Source organism: Hydra vulgaris, chromosome 01 (genome assembly GCF_038396675.1).
Source record: "Hydra vulgaris chromosome 01, alternate assembly HydraT2T_AEP".
Lineage (NCBI taxonomy): Eukaryota > Metazoa > Cnidaria > Hydrozoa > Anthoathecata > Hydridae > Hydra > Hydra vulgaris.
This window is the reverse complement of record NC_088920.1, coordinates 22,350,710-22,372,736: the sequence shown is the minus strand read 5'-3', so window position 1 is coordinate 22,372,736 and position 22,027 is coordinate 22,350,710. Positions and strand designations below refer to the sequence as shown.

The window sequence follows — 22,027 nt, the reverse complement described above, 5'->3', positions numbered from 1 at the left end:
AAATAAAAAAATTAAAATTTGAATAAAAATATTTAACAGCAAAATAATTAAATATATATTTAAAAAATAAAGCAAACAATTACAACACTTTTATCAGGATACCGATTCGTCCATCGTTTTTGGATCATTAAGTTACATTAACATTTTTCAACATTGTTTGCAAGAGTTGCTTGTATCGTCTGTATTTTTTTTTGTTTAGATTGGATTAAATTTTTTTAATTTGGTTTTGTTTTATTATTCATATTATTTGCTTTGTCAGATAATGGAACTTTAGTCTTTGCAATCAGTTTTTTCTCAGCAATCTGAGATTTCAATAATTTACACTCTTCTTTTTCCTTCAACTTTTGTTGAAGTGCTTCAAATCTCTTTCTGGACCGATTCTCTTTTTCTTTATTTTTTTCTCTTTTAGTTTCTATCTCCAGAATCTTAGCATCGCAGGCTTCCTTAGATGTCAATATGAAAGATGTTGGTTGCAGGCCATTTTTTAAAAATTTTTTAGTAGTTGGCAAAATCTTTTTTGGGTATGGTAATATATCATTGTCATCGTCCTCAATGTTTAACAGATTATTTAAACCATAAGATGCAGATGCATTGGTGAGAAGAGTATATGTTGTATCATTAGACTTATTATTAACAAGCGGTGTTGAAACATGATCAAGTGCTATTGTATTTTTTGGAAGAGCAGTTAATACATCAGGAGATAACATTTTTAAACTTTTCCAACTCATAAAAGTTTCATCACTCTTAGTGTCAAATCCTTTATCAAAACAAAAAGCAAAACATTGGCGTTGTTTTTCTGTTAAAACAGATTCCAGATCATCAATGGAATAAGTTGGTAAAACAAGACTAGAACTATTCACTTTTTTCTCTACACAATTGGATTCAATAGCAAAATCTATTTGTACGTTACTTACTGCAAAGTTTGTTTGATGTGGTTGTAATATAATTTCAGAAGTTTTGTCAGATTTTTCCAAAAATGGATTAATAATATGCTTCTTATCTTCGTCAAATCTTATACTTTTTTCATATTTAGCCTCAGTTAATTGTGATGGTTCATAAAGGTTGTTTGGCAGATAAGCCTCTGGTGGAATTTTATTGGGATTGAATGGAAATATACCACAGGCATTAAACCCTGATTTAATGTTCTTTTCCGATAAGGCTTTTACCCATGCTATTCTAAACAAAGCACAAAAATTCCTATGTGACACTAAAACACCTGGATACATATTCATCATATTTTGGCAAGCAACATTATAGTGTTGTTTGAGTGGTCCAAATACACTCCGATCACAAGGTTGAAGCCAATGTGATGTGTGTGCTGGAAGTTCAGCTATAATGATGTTATTCTTGATAGCTGACTCAATCAATTCTATGAAATTATGAGAACTATGACGATCCAAAATTAATATTTGAGGTCGCTCAGGTCTTATATTTGTTAAAAAAGATTCCGAAAACCAAAGTAATGCAATACCTTGTTTAGTCCACCCAGAATCAGAAACACTCCAAGCACTTCTTTCAGGAGCTGAAAGAACTTCAAAGCCATTTAAAGCTCTTCTGGTTTTACATTTCACAATAATGTGAGGAGGTATGTGAGTGCCTGAGGCACTGATTGTGGCAATTATTGTTATTGTTTCACAATTTCCACTTGTCCGACTTTGTATATATCTTGAACATGACTTAGTAACAACCTTGTCTGGTGTATGCTGCAATTGCAAACTAGTTTCATCCATATTGCACACACAATGGGGTTTGCAATAAAGACCCATCTCATCCATAACTTGCTTCAGCGCCTTAAAATAAATAGAAACCTTTTCCTTGTCCATACACTGATGGCGAATAGCAGCTGTACCCTCAGGAACTCTTAGTCGAAGAGTTGAATGTCTTTTTTTAAGTAGAGACCACCATTTTTTAGATGGCAGACCATTCTTGAATGGAATACCCCGCTTACTTGCTATATCCCCAGTATATTTCATAAACTGACGCCTTCCAAAACAAATACCCATAGATGCTCTTTTAGATGCATATTCAACAAGCTTAAGCTCATCTTCACTTCCAAGTTTTGTAGAACAACCTGGACACATTTCACCCATTTCAGTTTTTCCATTAAGACGATTTTGCAAAGTGCAACGAGGAACCTTGTAAGTTTTAGATGCAGTACGTTGAGTCATTCTTTTTTCTTTGACTGCAGCCACTGCTTCGTCCATTTGGCTTTTTGTCCATTTTAAAACTTTTACTCCTTTCCTCGGGTTAAAGTTACAGTGTTTTGTTTTACTTTTTTTATTTTTGCACATTTTTTTTATTTGAGTGGGATGCATAATTCAACCTAAAAAAATTTACTTATAAAACCAAAAAGAATAAAATGTTTCAAAACAGAAAACGTTTTCTCTTATGAGATTTATTTTAAAAAACTTAATTTTAAAAACAAACAAGAAAACGTATATAAATTATATTTAACATGCAATGTATATATATATATATATATATATATATATATATATATATATATATATATATATATATATATATATATATATATATGTATATATATATGTATTATATATATATATAAATATATATATATATATATATATATATATATATATATATATATATATATATATATATATATATATAAAGTTGTATTTTTTTATTTAGTTAAACTTTATATATACCATCATAAAGTTGTATTTTTTTATTTAGTTAAACTTTATATATATATTGATCTATTTTGTAAAAATTACTTTTACATTATATTGATCACTCTCAAACAAACAAGAGAATTTGTATCTCAATTTGATACAATAATAAACATCAATATATATATATATATATACATATAAATATATATATATACATATACATATAATATATATACATATATGTATATACATATACATATAATATATGTATATATACATATAATATATGATATATGTATATAATATTATATATACATATATATATATATATATTATATATATATATATATATATATATATATACATATATAAATATATATATATATATATATATTTATATATATATTTATATATATATATATATATATATATATATATATATATATATATATATATATATATATATATATATATATAATTTTAGCATGAAAATAATAAAATAGAATAAATAGTATAGATAATAAAAATTTGACTCAACTTTATAATTAAAACACTTTATTTTAACTAACTTTGTTTTTTTATAACAAAATTTATATTACAATTAAGACCTTATTTATGGCCAAGAATAGGTTGACATGTGGCCATGATTAGGTCATTATTTATGGGTAACAAAAACTAAAAAAGTGACAACTTAAACACAACCAAACGAAGTAATTTTTATTTCAAATCAAAGCAAAATGTTTTTATTATTAGAATAAATCATTGCCATTGAGTTAAATTTTATTATTGTTATTAAACAAGATAAATCAGCGAGACGTTTTTTCGCAATTTGTTTTCACGTTCGGAATATTTTCCACAATATAAACAAAGTTCGTATAATTTTAAATCTCAAATAAAGTAACGTAGCGTTAATCTTATGTAAAGGACTGAGGTTCCAAACTTAAAAGTTAGATTAAATTTTCATTTTCAAAAATTTGGAAAGCCACCAACTCAATATTTAAGACAATAAAGTTCATTGAAAAGTGGCCAGGAATTGTTGCTGGCCAGGTATAGGTGGTTTTACCCTATATATATATATATATATATATATATATATATATATATATATATATATATATATATATATATATATATATATACTATTTATTTATTTTTGTCATTAAAAAATAAGTTTTTTCAATATTTTTACAACATAAAAGTATAACATTAAAGTTTTGACTGGAGCCGGAGCTGGCAGAAGACATGGTCTTATCATCCCCGTTAATATAACTAAAAAATTCAACCGATAAAAATGAAAAGGAAAAAAGAAACTAAAGAGAAAACTGATTTAACAATCAATTCACTATTTACAGAAAAAAAGAAAAACCAAATTTATTATTCCTTCTTTCTTATTACTATTTTTTAATTCTCTATTTTATTCTACTTTTATTTTTATTATACACGCGCACACACACACACACACACACACACACACACACACACACAAATATATGTCCGTTCATATAAACATAAAAAACCAAATAAATCTGTTTTATATTCCATCTACAAATTGCGTAAGATGTAATAAATATTTCAGTATCAAATATTGCAATAAATATTGAAATTGAATAATGTTTTAAGTACCGTACAATACGTGTTTTAAGTAACTTACAATATAATTAAGATGTTGCGTCAATTTATAAGACATTACTGGGTCGTCCACAGTTATTTTCGTCGCGTCCATAATTATTTTCGTCGCGTCCATAATTATTTTCGTCGCGTCCATAATTATTTTCGTCACGTCCATAATTATTTTCGTCGCGTCCACAGTTATTTTCGCCGCGTCCATAATTATTTTCGTCACGTTTAAAATTATTTGATATTATAAAAGATTTTTTTATTGCTTAGAAAATGAAACAAATCTATCAGTTTAATTTAAAAAGTGTTATAGGTTTAAATTCACTCAAAACACGTTTTTAGATAAAATATACGTATACTATTTTAATAAAAATTTTACAGTTTGAATGTGAAAAAATACAAATAAGTAAATAAAGATATAAATACAAAGATGTAAATGCAAAGATGTAAATAAAGATATAAGATAGTCAATAAATTTCATTTAAATGAATTCATTCCGTTGGATTCCTCTTACTACCCATTCACGCATATGTGTATAAAACCCTTGTAGTGATTCATTACGAGATGTTAAAAGAATATTTGATATTTCCATTTCCATATCCCCCGTTGTTGCTGGTCTTGGAATAATTCTATTGTATCTATTTTTTATTACCCCAAAAAGCTCTTCAATGTGATTAAATTGCGGACTATAGTGTGGGAGAAAGTGAACATCACACATTCCATTTTGAATTGCAGAAATTACAATAGCTGAATGATGAAATCGAGCATTATCCATAATAATAATATACCTTCGATTATTTAGGGCTGGAATCAATGAATTTTCAATCCATTCTTTCGTACTGACAGCATCAAAAGATCCTACTTTCATTTGAAATGATATAATACCTTCTACGGAAATAGCACATATAAGGCTTATATTTCTTCCCCTTTGTGTTGGTACAGTGATATAAGGTGTACTCCCACTTAATGCATATCCATGATGTCTTGATTGATGAAGGTTAAAACCGGTTTCATTAATAAAAATTATATCATTATCATTAATAGAAGAAACATGAGTACAATTAGAAATCTCTGTCCTATAACCATCGCTGAGTTTCTTGCAGCCACAATTGGTTTTAATCTCTTTCTAGTATAACCCATATTTTTTAATTCTCTCTTTATAGTTGTTGTGAAGCATTTATTTTCTTCGGATATTAATTCACCCATATCTATCGCTGTAAGGGAATTATTTGCCGATACAAACAGTTCAATTTCTCTTCTACGGTCAGTATTAATCTTCGCAACAGGTCCACGTTTTTTTAGTTTAGCATCGGGATTATTTGAAAGTTTCATTACCCAATTTTGGACTGTTCTTAAAGAAAGCCCAGTAGCTTGTGAAATATCAACGTTTTTTTCTTTATTAGCTACCATCCTCTTTATTGTTTCAATGCTTTTAATAGTTGCTTTCTTATAAGAAGCACGACCATTGATTTGCCTCTCTAACTCAACTATTTCATTAAAATTTGATTCTTGATTATATGTATTTGAATCTGTCATAACGTGTTATTTTTATTCTTTAAAATATTTAAACTTTATTCTACTTTAGAACTTGTAGTTTAAGCAATTAATGCATATTTAAAAAATTCTTTTGTAACATTTTTTAAAGATAATATTTTGAGAAATTATATTGTTGAAATATGAAAATAATTATGGACGCGGCGAAAATAACTGTGGACGCGACGAAAATAATTATAGATGCGACGAAAATAACTGTGGACGACCCTGTAAATAATTAAGTTTTAAAAATGCTTGGTAGCATACCATTTTTAAACTTAAACATAAAAGTAAGTATATAAGAATATATATTTCATAGACATTAGGCACTCCAATTTCTCTTAGTAGTGGTCTAACACTAGCGTGTTTATTTGCATTTAATATCGAGCGACTTTCTCGTTTTTGTATTTTGTAGATCGTATTTAACTTCGAAGGATAAGTACTTGCCCAGATAATGTTGCAGTAGCTGATGTAGCTATGAACAAATGCAAAACAAATATTTTTTAAACAATTTGTGTTCAGGAGATGTTTTGTTTTATACATAAGACCAATAATTTCAGATATTTTATTTTCTATTAATTTGATATGATTAATCCAGCTAATATGTTCATTCAGAATTACGCCTAAAAACTTTATTGAGTATTCTCGTTTAAGTTTAGTTTAATCAATTAGTAAATCAGGTAGTTTTAAGGGGATGGTTTCAGATTTTGATAATTTTTTAGAAATAATATATTTACTTTTTTTGACATTTGGAGTGAGTTTGTTAGCCTTAAACCATCTGTTCAGGTTCTCAAGTTCTTGATTAACAGTGTTGAATAATAGGCTAATGTTTGTGAGGCTAAAGAATACTTGCGTATCATCAGCGAAAAGGACAAATTTAAGTATGTTAGAAGATAAGTAGATATCGCTAATGCAAACAAGGAATAATAATGACCAAAAATTGATCCTTGTGGGACCCCACAAGTTATGTTTTCAAGTCATGTTACAGTGTTTGTACATGATAAAGCTTGTTTCCGATTATCAAGGTAATTTTTATTTCTTATTCCATAACTATGCAGTTTATAAAGAAGAATTTCGTGGTCAACTGTGTCAAACAATTTCGAACGATCAAGAAAAACCCCAAAAGTGTCTTTATTGTTGCATGGTAAAATAGAAATATGCCTTTAGTTAGAAGCAATAAAATAATCTCCACTTTTAAATATAGGAACAACTTTCGCTAGCTTTAGCTGATTAATACCCCATTTTTTAAAGACAGATTAAAGATATTCAAAAATATCGTAGATATTTTTAGTACATTCACGCTAATGTCATCTAGTCCTGGACTTATGTTTTGTTGTAAGGTATTAAATGTATTTTTAAGCTCATCCGGAGCAAAAAGTTTAAAAAGTTTTGAGAAAGTATAAATTATTCATTTATAAAAGTTTTCATATAAAGCATAGAACTAAATTTAAAAAAATTATTTCTTGATTAATTTATCTGAAGTTTACATTTTTAATAAAATAAATGTAACTTTTATTAAAAAAAACTTTTTCCTAACTTTATACAAAGACTTTTATAAATGATTAATAAATACTTTCTTAAAACTTTTTAAATGTATATATATATATATATATATATATATATATATATATATATATATATATATATATATATATATATATATATATATGAAATTTTAAAATTAATCAAACACTAGATTGTTATATATCATTGGAAAGACCTTAAAAACAGTACTTTAAAGGAGAAAAAATTGTCAAAATTGAAAAGTACAAAATTTTTAATATATGGATTTGTTGAAGAAGCGTGACCAAATTTTAAGTTTTACTTAAATTAAAATGGCATAACTTTGTCAATTCGTATCAAAGTTCATAAAACTTGGTATAAAAAGAAAGGTCTTAAAAAGGAGAATAAGGATACATAAAAAATGTACGCAGGGCCTTAAAAGGGCGTCTATAACACTCTTTAACATATTTAAAATGTAGGTTTTTTCAAATAAAATTTTTATTTTTTATTTAAATTTAAATTTTTTTTTTTACATTTTTGATATTTTATATATTATATATACTGTTCAATATTACTTTATATCATAATATACATTCTAACATTATTAATGTTCAAATGTTTATTATGATGCGCCCTCCCCTAACCTAAAAATAAAAAAAAGGAAACAATTTAGGGTGAGTTAGTAGGGTGACTGCGTGGTTTTTTTTCATAAAATTTATAATGTAGCAAGAAAAATTGTTTTTGCTGATGTCTGAATATATTAGAAAAAAGTCTCATCATTCCTTCAATACATACCTAATGCACAAACAACAAGAAAGTTTTAAGCAACAACAAATTCATTAAAAACGAAGTTTTTACAAACATATCTCCGTGCAGAATTAAAGTTAAACTATTCTAGCACTCAAAAAAAATCTTTGTTGATACAAATTTCTTAAAAAAAAAACACAGCAAAACATGTTCATATCATGCTACTCTTAAAAATACTGAAAAAAGTGTGACACAATATTTGGACAAAGAAATCGGGTCGGATTTACGGGTACCTACCAGTAAAATATTTTTTTCCTTTTTTTTTGCAATAGTTTATTAGATTTGTTTCATTAATTAGTATTAATTTGTATATTTCTAGTTCATCATATTGTAAAAGTAAAAGTTATAACTTATTTTAGAGTGGCTTGTTTATAGTTTCTTATTGATTTCATTGAAATTGAAAACATAACTGTTGATTACTATATTTTAAAAGCAATTTTTTCTTTTCATGTAAACCTTTGCAATGTATCTTTTGAATTTTCTTTATATTATCACATGTTTTATGTTGTCAGTATACGTATGCATTTGTGTGTATGTATGTGTGTGTGTGTGTAAATAGTGTTTTTTAATTATGCAAAAACAGAGCATTATTGAAAATATTTTTAATAATATAAGTATATTATTGTTTATAAGTTAATGTTATATTATTAATTAGTAGTTATGCAAACTTGCTTTATATTTGGTTTTAGATGGCAATGTGCCTAAATGCAATCTTATTTTTGTTTGTGGAGAATTTAAAGAGTATTTAGAAACACACTTCTTATGGAAATTCTACAGTTAAGCGGCCTAAAATAATTTTTGATGTAACAACACTCTCTTGTAGCAGCAGGCTAAAAGATAGTTGATGTTTGCATACATTGAATCCAGCACACATCGAAAAAAATCAGCAATAGTTAGGGCAAAATTGAAAAGCATGCCGCTCAAGTTGAAAGTGCTGAGACACGAAATCATCATACGTCATACAAAAGGAACCAATTATTATAGTTTTGATAGCTGAAATCTTAATTAAAATTTGGAAACATATTATTACAGTAAGATAATACACAATCGTAAACCTTAAAAAAAACTCAATGAATTTTAAAGAACTTTAAAAGCTAAAACAAGTTGAATTTTACATAATAAAGATATTAAGGCAAATAAAATGCTGGTAGCTAGTTACAAAAATGATATTATCCGGATGGAGGAGGATAACATTAATATTATGAATAGCTTAGTGAATGATAAGACTTATCCATTACAAACCCGAATAACATTTTGTAGCATGTTATTGGCAAATGTACCAACATTTAACATAGCATTTATAATGACGAAAATTATGCAGTATTTGGGTGTCATTCCCATTATTGTATGATTGAGCAAATAACTCGTGGGCTTGGCAGTATAGCAGAACTGCAAGTATAAGAATGGGGTATCATTAATTCACATCTTACTTTTTGATTTAAACAAAATAGTTTTGACTACGAACAAGATGAGGTTAAAAGTGACCCTAAAAGATTTATTAGTTTTTTAGATGATCAAAAAACTACCACGAGGTATTGAAAAAATTGTCTTCACATTCATTTTCACACTTTTTTATTTTTATAAAACATTATAATGAGTTAAGCATTTTTTGATCACTGTGTGCATTATTTGGAAACCACCTACTCAACAATCACATTGTCGTCCAGGGCCCTGCCTGGATAAAAAAGGTTTTATGTGACTGTTGAAGAGGCAAATATTGACCATTTTTGTAAAATCCAGGTAGTAAAAAATGTTTTGCAAAAAATTGCAGGTTTTAAAGCAAGTCGGGGTTCACTTATTGAAATGACCTTGAACCAAATATTTTAGATCCAATAAAAAAATTGCACCCTATCAGAATGACTTTTGCTTGTCTTTTTTCAGTGGAAGACGTCAGCAGTCATAAATATATAGAATATTTCCATCTTTCTATTAACCAGACTCTCAAGCAGGCGACAGCAAGTGCAAGGCATCGCAATAAAGATAGTGAAGAGCTCAAAGAAATAATTCATGCAAATAAGGATAACAAAAGAATCAAACTTTAAATTACCTAGGTAGTTTAGATCAATTATCTAGAGAAAATGGAGTTATGTGGTCTATTCACACAGCCTGCAAAAAGGCAATGATAAATTGAATGAAGAATAATGATACACAATCAGAGATTTCAAAAAAAACATGCATGCAAACGCTAAAAAATCGATAAAAAAGACAAAAGAAAGTTAAAATGACAGTTGCGTGAACTCTCTTACAACAAAATAAAGAGTTTATATACATTGTCTACCAAGCAACTTGATGACTTAAACGACGTAATGTCAGATAGAATTGTTGGGCGAAAACTTTGCCATGAATGGTACGATAGTGAGTATTTGAAGTATGTCATGTATGATGGTAGAATAGAAAAACTTAAAAATACAAAACACAGAAAACAAAAGTTTACTCTGTTTCTTTATCGAATAAAGATGATACTGATACTAAGGCTGTTGACTACAACATGAAAAAGTTACAGCTTGTTGTTTATGTTGTAGCAGGTAAGTTGATCTTTTCTTGTAATACATAATATAAGTGTAATACGTAACACATTATTTTAATATTACTTGTAATGAAACTCTTTAAATAGATACCGCAAACAATGAAACTTGCAAAGCAGATAAAGCAAATGATGAAACTTGCATAAAGGTTTTACAAGTCATAAAGCTTGAAAAAATAGTCATATCAAGTCAGGTATACCAGGTACTCTAGCGTTCTTAATAAAAGGGGGAGGGGGAATAAACAGGGGTGGCGGGAAGGGGTTGGGAATTTTATTCCAGATCTAATAAACCTTTTTTTAATATACAGTGCTGGCCAAAAAGATCCGACCACTAATGTTTTCAGACAAAAACTTAATACCACTTCAATTATAATAATGATAATATTATTGAATTAAACGCAGCAAACAACATTCACATAAGTCAATGACACACTTTTGAAGAAACCAACAAGTAGTTCACATCTGAAAAGATTTTCTACTACAAAATAATCTTCTTCAAAATAATCTTAAATAATTCTTCTTCAAAATAATCTTACAGTCACGGTCAAAAGTTTGGAATATTGTATAAAAAAACATGATTTGTGTCAAATTATTCATTTAATTCATCAAAATATGATGTAAAAACAGTAATTCACAAAAAGAATAACTATAAAACATTAGTAAATATTCGCATATTAATTGAATACATGGTATGATGTTCTTAAGCTTTCAAACAATTAATTGGTTAGTAATACAGTGAAAAAGGTTTCTTAAATATTCAGGAAACATAAATTGATTGTATACTTAGATTCAAATTATTTTTTCGGCTAAATTTTTTCTCGTAGATCATCAGAATTCTGCTGACCAGTCATTGTATTTCCGACAAAAAGCCATTCGGTGTCTAATATCTTTTTAAAAAATTTTATTTTCTGCTGGAACAAGGCTCTTTTAATGAGTTTCTTTGCTCAAACCGCTTCTAACCGTCACATTATTTGGCGCAAACAAGTTGTTGTACTTATAGATGAAATAATAACCAAATGTAATGTATAACCAACTTTAAAAGACGCACACTTTTATTTAAAAAATAATTATTAATTTATAAAAGTTTTTCTAAATTAAAAATTTTTTAAACTATTGAAAAAAAAAAAGAGGAAGGGTGTTTAAAAAGGGTACATTTCCAATTAGCGTACATACGTTAAAGAAGTTCTCTAACATCTGAACAAAATATTAAAATTGTAAAAATATTATAAACTACATTTGTAATATTTGTAATGATATAAATTAAATTAAAATAAATTTTTGTAAACTTAATAATAACTAATTCAGAATATATATAAAAAAAAGGAACAATACGTTGTGTCAGGCTGAGCTTTAAATAGACCTTTTACAACTTCAAGAAATTTTTTGTCTAAATATCTAATTAACTAAATATCGTTTAGTCGATATACGTGAAAAAACTTCGCGAAAACGTTGTTTTCGTGAAAATTTGTTATAAAAAAAAATTATAACTAATTTTTTGTATAATGTTAAAAGTTTAAAAAAATAACAGTATGGTTTTTTTTAATTTATAAATATTAATTAAAAAAAAACCATGACACTTATATAATAAGTGTAAACTAAGACGCAACATAACGTCAAAAAAATTTATAGGTATTTTAAATGCGTCTCACATTTAGATTATATAAAGTTACATCACGTTTTATTTGATCAAAAGCTTTTAAATTTATAAGTTTAGAAAAAAGTCTTTGTTAAATAAAACCCACAAGCAATCCAATGTAATTATTATATATACTTATTACTTTTTACATAAAGATAATCTCAAATAATTCCTGTATCTTATAAAATAGCAAAATCAGATTGCTAGTGGGTTTGATTTAAAATGAAACTTATTTAAAGTCTTATAAACGGCGTAAATCGTTAATAAATCCGAAGACGGCATATTAAAACATTTTTATACTCAAGTTTTTTTTGCAACTTTTTTGATTAAAACTTAGATTTCAATGCGGTAGAAAAATATTATTTTGAGGTACATGAAACAATACACAGTTGATGTATGAACACTCCATTGCGTCTGAACATTATATTTATATCTGTAAATGGCGTAAACACGATTTGGGGGAGGGGGGAATCAGGGGTCAATTAAAAATAAAAGAAGAAACTAAACTAAATAAAAGGTAGGTACGTTAAAAGCGCAGGTTCTTTTTTTGAGGTAGAGGGTACTAAAAAGGGGAAGTGGAAGAAGGATTGAAATAAATACGTACGTACTTAATGAACGACTCCTAACTAGAAATACATTTATACATATACAATTACCAATGCTAGTAAAAATTATGCTTGCATTTTTCGGCTTTTAAACTAGACATAAGGGGTGTTCAAAAAATTTTTATTACAAAACGAAAATCACAAGAAACCCAATATGGAGCAAATATGAAAAAAATACGATTACAAAAAAAAAAGTTCTAAAAATATTGACATTTACCTTGTGCTCAAGCAGCAAAAAACCCCGGAAAATGCGCTAAATATTTTCTGAAAACAAAATTTCTTATGTGATAATGACCCAAATATTTTTAGATTGTTATGTATTCCGGTTTTTTCATGAATGTTGTTTAAGTTAAAAAAAAAGATTTAGGAAAAAAATAACTATGGGCAAATACGCAATAAAGTTTTATTTTTTTGACTAAATTTTGCGAAACTTTATTTTATTTTAAACAACAAATACGAAAAAACCAGAATACACAATAATCTAAAAAAGAAATTGGAACATTATAATCACATTAGCATTTTTTTTTTTTTTACAAAATGTTGAGATTTACCTTGCGCTCAAAATCAAATAATTTGGGGACAATTTGGGGCATTATTCAAGGTGTTTTGCCGCTAAATTTTTTTTTTTTTTTTTTTAAAGTTTTACTGTGGTGCTAATGTGATTTCAATAATTATGTAATTGGATAGAAGTTTTTTTTTTTTTTTTTATCGATTCTATTCCATTAAAGATGTAGATTTTTTTTTTATATTTTAAAGATTCTCTGCAGCTAAGATTGCAAAAACGCATTAATCTCCATAAGGTGGCAGAGGCGCTCGGGGATCAATTAAAACGAATGCCAATGCATGCAAAACGCGCAGTAATCAATGCATGCAAAACGCGCAATAATAGGCATACCTAGTCGGGCACCAAAAAAGGCTAGTATTGCACCTGAATCTATTGGTAATGATAATTCTGACAGTAACGCCTTTGATGATATTTGCAACGATGATAGTTCGATTACCAAAGACAATAGTTAAAGGCAAAATGTACACATAATATATTATTACTATGTTAACTATTTTTTTCGTTATAATAAACTTCTGAATTAAATGCTGTTTTCTAATCGTCATCAATAATTTTTATATGAAATTTGAAATATATATGAGGAGGAGGGAGGAGGGTAATCAGGTGCGATCGATCCCCCTTTATTTGCATATTCTCTTTATTTCAAACAACTTTTAAATGCAAAATTTGGAAAAATTTATATTTACTATTATAATCTGTCTTTTTTCTAAAAACTTTCACGTGACGGGTCCTTATATATATATATATGTATATATATATATATATATATATATATATATATATATATATATATATATATATATATATATATATATATATATATATATATATATATATATATATATATATATATATGTATGTATATACACAACACATAAACGACTTATTATTAATGTTAATTACAATATTGTAAATCTAATTACGTTATAACTTTTAATTTAAATAAAACTTTTTTAAATTTTTTTTATTTAATCAGCGTAACACTTCTTTTGTTTTTATTATCCCACAAGCAAAAGCGTGTATATAATGTGAATTTTGACAATGTTTTCAGACCAAATACGAGATTTAAATTGCATTACGTTAAGATTTTTGTTACTATCAAATATGATAAGGATATGTTTAGTACTTAGGTTTTGTTTTAAGTTATATGTGGTACATTGTGTGATATCTGTCAGTCTACTCCTTACTCCTTGGACGATGGTACACTCTTATTAGGCTATTATATAATAGGCTATAAGAGTAAATTGCAGCAATAATATAGGCCAATAATTAGTTTTTTATTCGCATACTAGATAACAATTACATATCGCTAATTAGAAAGTCGCCGCAGGTGATCATGATCACGTCTTATTACCCCTATAACATTTTAAAGTTACGTTACGTCTTAATCGGTTACAATTGGTAACAAGGTTACATTCTCTAACTTTTAAATAAATATTAAGTAAATAAACTTGATAATGCAGTAAATGTTTGTTTTATATTGCGTATTGCTAAAAATCATCTTTTATTTTATTTTTATTGTAAAACAGCTTCTTCTCAATTGGTTACTTTGTCACGAAAAAAGAAAAAATTCTCAATTCGCAACGTTACGTCTCAATTAGTTTTCTTTTTAACTATATAAAGTGTAACCAAATAAGACGTAACGTAAAGTTACTAAATATAGATTCGAGACGTAACTAAACTACGTGACGTAAATGGATTTTTTTAACGTAACATTATGTCTTAATTGGTTACACTCTAAACAAGTATCAAGATAGACGTAAGGTAACGTAAAATAAATTAAATTTGTGACGCGTTAAATTCGCGAATGAATTTTTAATAAATACGTAACATCACGTGCCATATGGTTACAGTAAAAATCATATATATAAGGAATTAGATTGCTTGTGGGTTAGTTTTTTTTTAAATACTTTTTTTATTACAATGGTCTAGACAAATGCATTCAGGGCATTTACAATATTGGTTATTCAACAAATTTGTTAAATACTGTAATTCATTTATGAGTTATGGTATTCAACGATACATTTCTTAAGACAATAGTAACTAAAAAAAGTTTTAGAAAAATATTTTTTTGTTAAAAAATTCAAATCGCAAAGTTGCAACTTCGCGAATCGAAACGTTGTTTTCGTGACAAATTTGTTATAAAAAAAAATTAGAACTAATTTTTTGTATAGTAATAGTAATAGTAATATATTTAAATAAGTCCTCGTAGATAAAATGACAAATAACTAAAAACCAAACAAACAAAATTATACAAATATTTTTGGTTTGTGAAATATAAACTTTAAGTAAAAAAAAAGCAATTGTTGTTTATAGCAAGTAAGTTGATATTAAAATTGGGAAAAGGGAAAAAAGATTGCTTTCATTTAATTCAAGTTTACATCTATGACAAATAGTATCTAAAAAGCCAATATTTGTAGCTGCTAAAGCACGAATTAATTAATAAACGTGTAGCTCATCTTCAGTAAAAGATGTACTGTTTGCAGCTGGAGAAAAAAAATACTTGTCAATTCTATTCTTAAATGCGTTAACTGACGTAACCTTTTTGCATGCTGACGGCAAGTTATTCCAATCATTGACAATACGATTTGTAAAAAAATTGTGACGAGCATTATTAAATGTGAATTCACGCATTAGGACATTGGAAGATGATCTGCGAATTGGTGGATTATGCCAATTGATACTCTCAAAACCGTTTTCTAGCTTAAACTGTTGGATTAAGTCGCCACGTCTCCTGCGAGTTTCCAAACTAATAAAATTGAGCCGACGACACCTTTCAGCGTAAGGTAATCCTATTAAATCATGAGGTACTTTTGTTGCTTTGCGCTGAATTTTTTCGATTTCTTTGATGTCACCTTTTAAGTAAGGACACCATACCGGAATAGCGAATTCCAGGTGCGGCCTAACATACGTAGTGTATAACTTACTCCAAACTTCCATATCTCTTGATCTAAATGTCTTTTTTAATAGGCCAAGTATCATACTCGCTTTACGTGTTGCAACCTGTATGTGTTGATTCCATTTTAGATCATTAGATATGAAGATACCCAGGTCCCTCTCAATATCCGTTGCCTCAAGAGTAAGTGATGCATTTCCATCATTCATTACATATTCATGAATACTATTTCCATAACCAAGGTGCATAACTTTACATTTTTGAACATTTAACTCCATCAGCCATTCATTTGACCATTCTGTGACAATGTTTAAATCATTTTGTAGGATCAGGCAATCAGCATCGTGAAACTCAGGTCTTTTTTCTTGTAACAGTTTAGTATCGTCAGCATAGATTTTATGAACTGATTTTAACTTATCCGTTAAGTCATTTACATAAATGAAAAATAATGTTGGACCAAGTACAGACCCTTGAGGAACTCCGCTTAGAACATCGGTCCAGTCGCTAGAGTGTTCACCTAAAACAGTTCGCTGTTTTCTTCTAATCAAAAATGACTCAATCCATTTTAGAACATTGCCATTAATCCCATATGCTTTCAATTTATGAAGTAGTCTACGGTGAGAAACTTTATCAAACGCTTTCGCGAAGTCCAAAAATGCAATATCGACAAAATTTCTTTTACTTAACGCTTTCGTGATGTAGTCGACACTCTCCAATAAGTTAGATGTGCATCCTTTTTTGGACAAAAATCCATGTTGATTATGTGAAATGCTGGTCGTTTTTTCAAGATATTTAGTTATCTGTTCCCTGATAATCTTTTCCATTACTTTGCATGGAGCTGATGTGATAGACACTGGTCTGTAATTAGCGGCATCAAGACGACTACCTTTTTTAAACAACGGTGTGACGTGTGACTGTTTCCAAGCTGTAGGTGTTGATCCTTCGGACAGTTATTGTAAAGTAAAGTAAGAGGGTAAGTCATTTGAGCTGCGCATTCTTTAAGTACCTTGGGACTAATGTTATCAGCACCAATAGATTTATTCGGGTTCAAACCTTTTAAATAAGCTAGCGTCGCTTCAAAGTTAATAGTTATATCGCCTAAGTCTTCTTGATAATGCCTTCTCTCAAAAATAGGTAACTGACTACTTTTACTATCATCTACAAAAACTGTTATGAAGTGCTCGTTAAGTCTGTTTGCGATATGTATTCCCTCTGTTAACGTTTCACCTTTTGCATTAGATATAGCACTAACAGATACATGAACATTCTGTTGCGCCTTAGCATAAGCGTACACCATTTTAGGATTACTTTTATCTGATGCTAGTTGAGCTTCAAATACTCGAACACGACGTTTACATGCTTTCTGCACTTGACTTCTTAGTTTCCTATATTCACGAATCAGTGTCGCTGATCGCCAGTTAGTCGCAGATAAGTAATTGCCCAGTTGTTTTTTTTTTGCTTTATCATAGCCAGTACCTCCTTATTCATCCACTGCGCATTACGGGTGGTATGGACTTTTTTTAACGGAATAAATTGCTTGCTGAGTTTATTATATTTATTGCAGAAAAGTTCATAGCACTCATTAGTGTTTTTATTTTCAAATAATTGCTTCCAGTTAGTTTCCATAATCTTTTTACCGAAATTTATATAGTCACCTTTATTAAAGTCACATCTTTTGTTTGAGAAAGTAGTCTCATTTTTAGAAAGGACGACATAATCCCAACTCAGTATGCGATGACCTTGTGACGAATTACCTAACGGCAGAGAGCTAGATAAGTTGATTACTCTTGTTGATAAGTCTGTAATAATTAAATCCAAAATGTTTTTTGATTTACCAATAGATGCTTCGAATGTTGAGAAATCAACTAATTGTTCTAGGTTATGATTAGCCAAAGTATCAAGAAAAACACTTGCCGCACTATTTTGACCACTTAGTAATTCGATCCTGTCATCATCGTGCCAATTGATATCCGGAAAGTTGAAATCACCTGCTAGTAACATACAACTATACGCTTTTCTATCAACAGCTTGCTTAGCCAATATAATTGTTTTATTTATATCATTTATATTCGACAAAGGTGGTCTATAGACACAACCAATATGAACAATTTCGTTACCGATTTTAATTTCACACCATATTTGTTCGGAGTTGCTGTTGTTTAAAATCTCTCTTAGATGACGATCAGATACCTCATTCACGACTAGATCACGCTTGATGTAGATAGCAACACCTCCACCGTGACTAGTTCGATTTTTCTTTACTAGTGAGTAGTTGTTCAATTGACAAGCAGATATTTCAGTAAACCATGTCTCAGAAATAAAGATTAAATCATACATGTTTATGTCACAAAGTGCAGATAATTCGTTCATTTTATCCGGATTAAGGGAAGTTGCGTTAGTATAAAAACATTTTAAAAATGTATTTTCTGGGTTAGGTTTAGCAGATTTTACTTTTGTATTTAATGCATTTAAATAAATATTCGCAGGTAAACACTTTGATTCATTGTGTTTTTGCAATTCTGGCTGCATGTGCATCTTTCCATTTGATGAAAGGATGCTTTTTACGACCATTGATTTCAACTTCCTGTGAGACATTAATGCATCGCAATTTATCGCTGCGGATGACAAATCTAAAGGGCTTGTCAATAATAAAGGGCTTGTCAGTAATATTGTATATAGTAATAGTATATTGTTAAAAGTTTAAAAAAATACCAGTATGGTTTTTTTTAACTTGTAAATATTAATTAAAAAAAACCATGACACTTATATAATAAGTGTAAACTAAGACGCAACATAACGTCAAAAAAGTTTATAGGTATTTTGAATGCGTCTCACATTTAGATTATATAAAGTTACATCACGTTTTATTTGATCAAAAGCTTTTAAATTTATAAGTTTAGAAAATAATCTTTGTTAAATAAAACCCACAAGCAATCCAATGTAATTATTATATATATACTTAATTATTTTTTACATAAAGAGAATCTCAAATAATTCCTGTATCTTATAAAATAGCAAAATCAGATTGCTAGTGGATTTGATTTAAAATGGAACTTATTTAAAGTCTAATAAACGGCTTGGTCCAACATTATTTATCATTTATGTAAATGACTTAATGGATAAGTTAAAATCAGTTCATAAAATCTATGCTGACGATACTAAACTGTTACAAGAAAAAAGACCTGAGTTTCACGATGCTGATTGCCTGATCCTACAAAATGATTTAAACATTGTCACAGAATGGTCAAATGAATGGCTGATGGAGTTAAATGTTCAAAAATGTAAAGTTATGCACCTTGGTTATGGAAATAGTATTCATGAATATGTAATGAATGATGGAAATGCATCACTTACTCTTGAGGCAACGGATATTGAGAGGGACCTGGGTATCTTCATATCTAATGATCTAAAATGGAATCAACACATACAGGTTGCAACACGTAAAGCGAGTATGATACTTGGCCTATTAAAAAAGACATTTAGATCAAGAGATATGGAAGTTTGGAGTAAGTTATACACTACGTATGTTAGGCCGCACCTGGAATTCGCTATTCCGGTATGGTGTCCTTACTTAAAAGGTGACATCAAAGAAATCGAAAAAATTCAGCGCAAAGCAACAAAAGTACCTCATGATTTAATAGGATTACCTTACGCTGAAAGGTGTCGTCGGCTCAATTTTATTAGTTTGGAAACTCGCAGGAGACGTGGCGACTTAATCCAACAGTTTAAGCTAGAAAACGGTTTTGAGAGTATCAATTGGCATAATCCACCAATTCGCAGATCATCTTCCAATGTCCTAATGCGTGAATTCACATATAATAATGCTCGTCACAATTTTTTTACAAATCGTATTGTCAATGATTGGAATAACTTGCCGTCAGCATGCAAAAAGGTTCCGTCAGTTAACGCATTTAAGAATAGAATTGACAAGTATTTTTTTTCTCCAGCAGAAAACAGTACATCTTTTACTGAAGATGAGCTACACGTTTATTAATTAATTCGTGCTTTAGCAGCTACAGTTTTATTTGATCAAAAGCTTTTAAATTTATAAGTTTAGAAAATAATCTTTGTTAAATAAAACCCATAAGCAATCCAATGTAATTATTATATATATACTTAATTATATTTTACATAAAGAGAATCTTAAATAATTCCTGTATCTCATAAAATAGCAAAATCAGATTGCTAGTGGGCTTGATTTAAAATGAAACTTATTTAAAGTCTTATAAACGGCGTAAATCGTTAATAAATCCGAAGACGGCATATTAAAACAATTTTATACTCATGTTTTTTTTGCAACTTTTTTGATTAAAACTTAGATTTCAATGCGGTAGAAAAATATAATTTTGAGGTACATGAAACAATACACAGTTGATGTATGAACACTCCATTGCGTCTGAACATTATATTTATATCTGTAAATGGCGTAAACACGATTTGGGGGAGGGGGGAATCAGGGGTCAATTAAAAATAAAAGAAGAAACTAAACTAAATAAAAGGTAGGTACGTTAAAAGCGCAGGTTCTTTTTTTGAGGTAGAGGGTACTAAAAAGGGGAAGTGAAATAAGGATTGAAATAAATACGTACGTACTTAATGAACGACTCCTAATTAGAAATACATTTATACATATACAATTACCAATGATAGTAAAAATTATGCTTGCATTTTTTGGCTTTTAAACTAGACATAAGGAGTGTTCTAAAAATTTTTATTACAAAACGAAAATCACAAGAAACCCAATATGGAGCAAATATGAAAAAAATACGATTACAAAAAAAAAAGTTCTAAAAATATTGACATTTACCTTGTGCTCAAGCAGCAAAAAACCCCGGAAAATGCGCTAAATATTTTCTGAAAACAAAATTTCTTATGTGATAATGACCCAAATATTTTTAGATTGTTATGTATTCCGGTTTTTTTCATGAATGTTGTTTAAGTTAAAAAAAAAGATTTAGGAAAAAAATAACTATGGGCAAATACGCAATAAAGTTTTATTTTTTTGACTAAATTTTGCGAAACTTTATCTTATTTTAAACAACAAATACGAAAAAACCAGAATACACAATAATCTAAAAAAGAAATTGAAACATTATAATCACATTAGCATTTTTTTTTTTTTACAAAATATTGAGATTTACCTTGCGCTCAAAGTCAAATAATTTGGGGACAATTTGGGGCATTATTCGAGGTGTTTTGCTGCTAAATTTTTTTTTTTTTTTCCAAAGTTTTACTGTGGTGCTAATGTGATTTCAATAATTATGTAATTGGATAAAAGTTTTTTTTTTTTTTTATTGATTCTATTCCATTAAAGATGTAGATTTTATTTTTATATTTTAAAGATTCTCTGCAGCTAAGATTGCAAAAACGCATTAATCTCCATAAGGTGGCAGAGGCGCTCGGGGATCAATTAAAACGAATGCCAATGCATGCAAAACGCGCAGTAATCAATGCATGCAAAACGCGCAATAATAGGCATACCTAGTCGGGCACCAAAAAAGGCTAGTATTGCACCTGAATCTATTGGTAATGATAATTCTGACAGTAACGCCTTTGATGATATTTGCAACGATGATAGTTCGATTACCAAAGACAATAGTTAAAGGCAAAATGTACACATAATATATTATTACTATGTTAACTATTTTTTTCGTTATAATAAACTTCTGAATTAAATGCTTTTTTCTAATCGTCATCAATAATTT

The 22,027-nt window shown here is 28.5% G+C and overlaps 1 protein-coding gene across 1 annotated transcript; it reads right to left on the bottom strand.

The window, feature by feature from the left end:
- Nucleotides 1-215: 215 nt before the first annotated feature.
- On the bottom strand, nt 216-2,204 carry LOC136074235 (uncharacterized). The gene has a single exon (XM_065786541.1). It carries the CDS (start codon nt 2,202-2,204, stop codon nt 216-218), a length of 1,989 nt encoding a protein of 662 aa, XP_065642613.1.
- Nucleotides 2,205-22,027: the final 19,823 nt, after the last annotated feature.

Excerpts from the sequence above, each read along its gene's own strand:
- LOC136074235 (XM_065786541.1), bottom strand. The coding sequence starts at position 2,204 with ATGGACGAAGCAGTGGCTGCAGTCAAAGAAAAAAGAATGACTCAACGT.